Source organism: Nannospalax galili, unplaced genomic scaffold (genome assembly GCF_000622305.1).
Source record: "Nannospalax galili isolate Female #2095 unplaced genomic scaffold, S.galili_v1.0 scaffold432, whole genome shotgun sequence".
NCBI lineage: Eukaryota > Metazoa > Chordata > Mammalia > Rodentia > Spalacidae > Nannospalax > Nannospalax galili.
Genome location: NW_008331138.1, coordinates 1,432,276 through 1,437,244, shown reverse-complemented (window position 1 = coordinate 1,437,244; position 4,969 = coordinate 1,432,276). Strand labels below are relative to the sequence as shown.

The 4,969-nt window shown below is 51.1% G+C and overlaps 1 protein-coding gene across 1 annotated transcript; it reads left to right on the top strand.

The window, feature by feature from the left end:
• Window positions 1–450: 450 nt before the first annotated feature.
• Window positions 451–3,889, top strand: Selenow (selenoprotein W; the record flags this gene model as incomplete). Its single annotated transcript, XM_008822313.3, has 5 exons — window positions 451–834; window positions 933–986; window positions 1,149–1,223; window positions 1,319–1,417; window positions 3,559–3,889. Coding segments are annotated over 4 exons (597 nt in total), but the record flags the coding sequence as incomplete, so codon positions are not given.
• Between the last annotated feature and the right edge of the window lie 1,080 nt (window positions 3,890–4,969).

The window sequence follows — 4,969 nt, the reverse complement described above, 5'->3', positions numbered from 1 at the left end:
TTTCTCCCCTGCATCTGACACTCAGCTGGCACACAGTAGGTGCTTCATAAATTCCTGTGCAAAGGACTTCCCATCTCTGAAACCCTGAAGGGGAATTTTAGCTTCATCTTACAGGGGAGGAAACTGAGGCCAGGAGAGGCCCAGGCCCAGGTCAGCAGCTCAGTGCCCCTACAGCAGATGACCAGGTACCTGGAATCTGGGATCTGTGACCCAGCCAGCTGTCTGTGTGCCCCCTCTCGGGCCATGATCAGCTCTGCTTTTCAAGATGCTCTTTCAGGAGCCTGCTTTGACCTGCCCAGGCTCCCATGAGGCTGTTGCACCAGATTCCAGTCCAGAAATTGCCGGCTGTGGGGGTTGGGAAGCATGTGTTTCATCCTGTGCCAGGAGAAGGGCTGATCCAGAACTGTTTCTTCTTTGGCTGTGGGTGGGTGATGGGGTTGGTGGGTGGGATTTTTCCTGAATCGGCTTGGTTCTAATTCACTTCTGCCTGTTGTTTTCCCTCCCTTGTTGCCTTCTCTGTTTCATACTTGTGGTGTCTATTTCTTCTCTCCCACTGCCTCCCTCCCACCCCCATTTCTGGGCTCCCTCCCCTGTGGGCTTTCTCTGTATATCTGCACCTTTGCACATCTCTGTGTCTGGTGTGTCTTCCCCTCCCTTGAGGGTCTCTTTTGCCTCCTCTTTGTCCCCTGTATCTTTCTTTATCCATTCCTCCTTCCCCTCTCCCGTTCCCTGCCTCTGCTGGCCGCCTGTGCTCTCTGGGACTGTACTGCCTGGTGGACTGGGTCTGCCTTCGTGGATTTACCCACCAGTGGAGCTTGAGGCTACAAGCCCAAGGTGAGTGATCGGTGGTCCTTGGAAGCAGGTCAGGGTGGTTTGGTGCCTCAGAAGGAAGGCTTGCTGGGTCTGGCTGTGACCCCTCGGCCTATTTTCAGTATCTCCAGCTCAAGGAGCAGCTAGAAGATGAGTTCCCCGGATGTCTGGACATTGTGAGTCTTGGAACTGGGGCCAGAGAGTCGTGTGGGTCCTTTGTCTGTCCCTGGGTCCGGGTGGCAGTGGGAGTGGGTTAGGTGATCCCCGCCTTCCCTCCTGGGAAGGGCGAGGGTGTCCTGGGGAGACCATCTCAGTCCCTCAATGCCTTCTCTCCTCAGTGTGGGGAGGGGACTCCCCAGGCCACCGGGTTCTTTGAAGTGACAGTAGCCGGCAAGTTAGTTCACTCCAAGAAGGTAAGTGTGTGTCCTGCCTAGGGGTCGAGTGTGGGTGGGGGACCGGGGTTGGTGTGTGGTCTTAACTCCTCACTCTCGTCTCCTCCTTTGCCCAGAGAGGTGATGGCTACGTGGATACAGAGAGCAAGTTTCGGAAGCTGGTGACCACCATCAAAGTGGCCCTGACCCAGTGCCAGTGAGCCCTGAAGGCAGAGGTGAGGGGGCCCCTGGGACAGGGTGCTACCTTGGAGTGTCCTGTCCTCCCTAATACTGACTCCCAGGCTGGGGTGGGGAGTTGGAGATGGTCACATCCCAGGGGTTCTTGTTGTAGGAGGGCTTGGAGTCCCAGCCTCAATTTTCTTCCCTGTGTTGGAGCTCCATCTCCCCTCCCTGGAGGAATTTCAGGGATGGGAAATCCATTGCATAGGTATTTATTAAGCACGTACTGAGTACCAGTATCTCTCCTCTGCTGGCTGAGGAGAGACAAAGCCCTTAAGAGACCTGTGGGGGCAGGAGGACCCTTGTAAATGACTTTCTTGCTTCTGGACTAGAAGATGCTAAAGAAAGGGAGGCTTGGAGATCAGTCTTGCTCAGTTGGTAGAGTGCTTGCCCAGATTCAGAGCCTGAGATCCATCTCTAGCACCATGTAAATTCGATACGGTGACTTACCCTCATAGTCCCAGCACTGGAGAAGGCTCCAGATCAGAAGTTCAAGCTCATCTCATACATACTGTTTGATACCACCCTAGACTACAGGAGACTGTCAATAAATAAATGAATATGTAAATGCAAAAATAAGGCTTGGGGAGCATGCCTGTGAGCAGAGCTCTTGGGACACTGAGGCACAAGGATTGCCGTGAGTTGGAAACCAGCCTGGGGTTCTTAAGATCCAGTCTCAGGGGGCTGGAGAGATGGCTCAGGGGTTAAGAACGCTGGCTGTTCTTGCAGAAGACCTGGGTTTGAATCCCAGCACCCACATGGCAGCTAACAACTCTCCGTAACTCCAGTTCCAGGGGATCTGACAGCCTCTTCTGTCCTCCACGGGCAATGTACTTACCTATGTGCAGGCAATACATGCATACACATAAAATAAAAATAATAAAATATTAAAGAAAAAGATCCTGTATCAGAAAAACATTGGTGCTGTAGTCCTATAATCCCAACAGTGGAGGTAGAGGCAGGAGGATCAGGAATTGAAGGACATCCTTGACTACAGAGCAAGTTTACGGCCAACCTGTGCCACATAAGACTCCGCTCTGGAGGTTTGGCCCCTGGTTCAACTCTGACCCTTTGCCAAAAAAGAGTTTCCAGTCCAGTAGGTCGCTTGAGAGGAGCCAAGGCCCCTGCAAGTGTTTAGCTGGAATTTCCCAGCTCAGCTTTGAACTGGATCACTAATGATCCTTAGACTCTGAACCAGAGAACTGGATCTAGGAACTTTAAGCCAGACCACAGACACACTCCAGAGAGAAATACCTTAGAACCCAGGGAGAGAGCTAGAAAGCAAAGCTAATTCTAGAACTAATCACATTCCTCAAACTACCATAGTGCGGGCTCTCAGCTTCCTAGCAGTCTAGAGTGAGCCCTAGTGCCAGCCCCCACACCCTGAACCCCAGGTGCATATTTCCAAGTCAGGACACAAAATGTCTATAAACATTTGACTACATATGCTGGAAGTGGTGACTTGCTGTGCTCTGAGCCAGGGACTAGTTCTCAATGCAGTACATTCTAAAACAGATGATGGATCCCCTTTGTTGGAGATTTTTTCCCCCAAGTAGTATTGGGACTAGAAACCCATTACCTCACATGTGCTAGACAAGCATTCTTCACACTGACTGAGCCACCCCCCAGCCCCTCACGGGGATTCTAGGCAGGTGTTCTGTCACCCAGCTACCTTAATTTTTATTTTGAGACACGCTTAAGGTGATCAGGCTGTCCTGAACTCAGTTTCATTTCATCACCTGCCAGTATGTTCCTGGTCTGCTCCACACTGAGCCTGTAGAGCTGAGCCCCACTCACTGGCCCAGTCCAGAGCTGTTCTAGTTTCTGACACTCCACAACCTAGATGATCCTTCCACCCTCTAGAGCTCAGTACTAGTTTCTATGCCTTGTGCTAGTATTGTCCCGTCATGTACCCTTGGGCTAGATGCTGCTCCCAGCATGCTTTACACGAGAAATGAAGTCATTTAGTCTTAACTCAGCTAGGCATGATGACTCATGCCTGTGGTACCAGCACTGATGAGGCTGAGGCAGGAGGATCGCTGGGACAGCAGGAATGTGCCACAGTGCCTGGCATCAGTGCCCCCTCAACACTCCCTCCTGGGCCTCACAAGATGACTGTCCCCCTCTCTCTCCACAGTCCTGAGACCCTCCTGGCCAGCCCCTCTTGGCAGCTGCTTCATGACAGGAAGGACTGAAATGTCTTGACACACTGTGGTCTTTCCTCGATGTTCCTACGGCCATCAAGTCCGGGCAGATATGACCAGTGGTCTTTGCCTCTGTGTGGGGTGTGTGTCCCTGGAACCCACCTTTGCACACGCCCTGTCCTGCCCTTCCCCACCTCTCCCTGAATTCCCCCATGTCTCCCACCTACTCTCCTGCCTTAGTTTCCTTTCTCCAGCAGAAACTCCAAGTAGTCAGCATGGGGCTGACTTCACAGCCACAGCGATGATGGTTCCCACTTCAATAAACAAATGATTTTCACAGCCAGCCTCTGGTGTTTGAGGTTAAGACAGGGTCTCTCTGTCTTAGTTTCATTTTCCTGTTCCTGTGATAAAACACTCTGACCCATGCAACTTAAGGGAGAAGGGGTTTATTTTGACTCAGCAGCATTACAGGTTACAGCTTATCCAGCCAGAGAAGCCACAGTGGCAGGGGTTGAAGGACCTGGTCACATGACATCTGCAATCAGGAACAGAGAGGGGGCTCATGAGATGGCTCAGGAGGAAAGGTGCTTGCAACCAAGCCCGACAGCTGAGTTCAATCCCTGGGATCTACATGGTGGAGGGAGAGAACTGACTCCTGCAAGTTGTCCTTAGACCTCCATTGTGTGTGCCCCAGCAAACATGCATACACAGTCAGTGAATGAAAATGCAATAGACCAAGGGACACATGCATGCTAATGCCCTGCTCATGTCCCACTGTCTACAGCCCAGTGGTATGGTCCCACAACAGTGTCATCAAGAGAATGCCCCAGAGACACATTGCCTAGGTGAGTCTAGATTTTGTCAACTTGACAATTCCTCCAACCAACACAGTTTCATGTAGTCCAGGCTGGCCTTGAACCTGCCGTGTTGCCAAGAATGACCTTAAATTTCTGATCCTCCTGTCTCCAACTCCTGAGTGCTGAGATTCTGGCCTTAACAAGTCCTTACTGTTGATGACTGTGTAATACGTCATTGAATGGATGCTTGCTGCCTTTTATTACCCATCTGTCGATTTTGAGTTTGTGTGCATGCTTTTGTTTAGACACCCGTGTTGAGGTCTTATCGAATATACTAAGGTATTGAATTGCTGGAACAGGTGTGTGTGTGTGTGTGTGTGTGTGTGTGTGTGTGTGTGTGGTTTTTTTTTTTTTTTTTCGGTCTTTTTGAGACAGGGTTTCCCTGTAGCCCCCGCTGTCCTGGAACTCCCTATTTAGACCAGGCTGGGCTCAAACTTACAGAGATCCACCTGCCTCTGCCTGTCTAGTGCTGGGATTAAAGGCGTGTACCACCACGCCTGGCTACTTTTTAAATTTTAAACTGCAAAGCTGTCTAGTAAAAGGATCT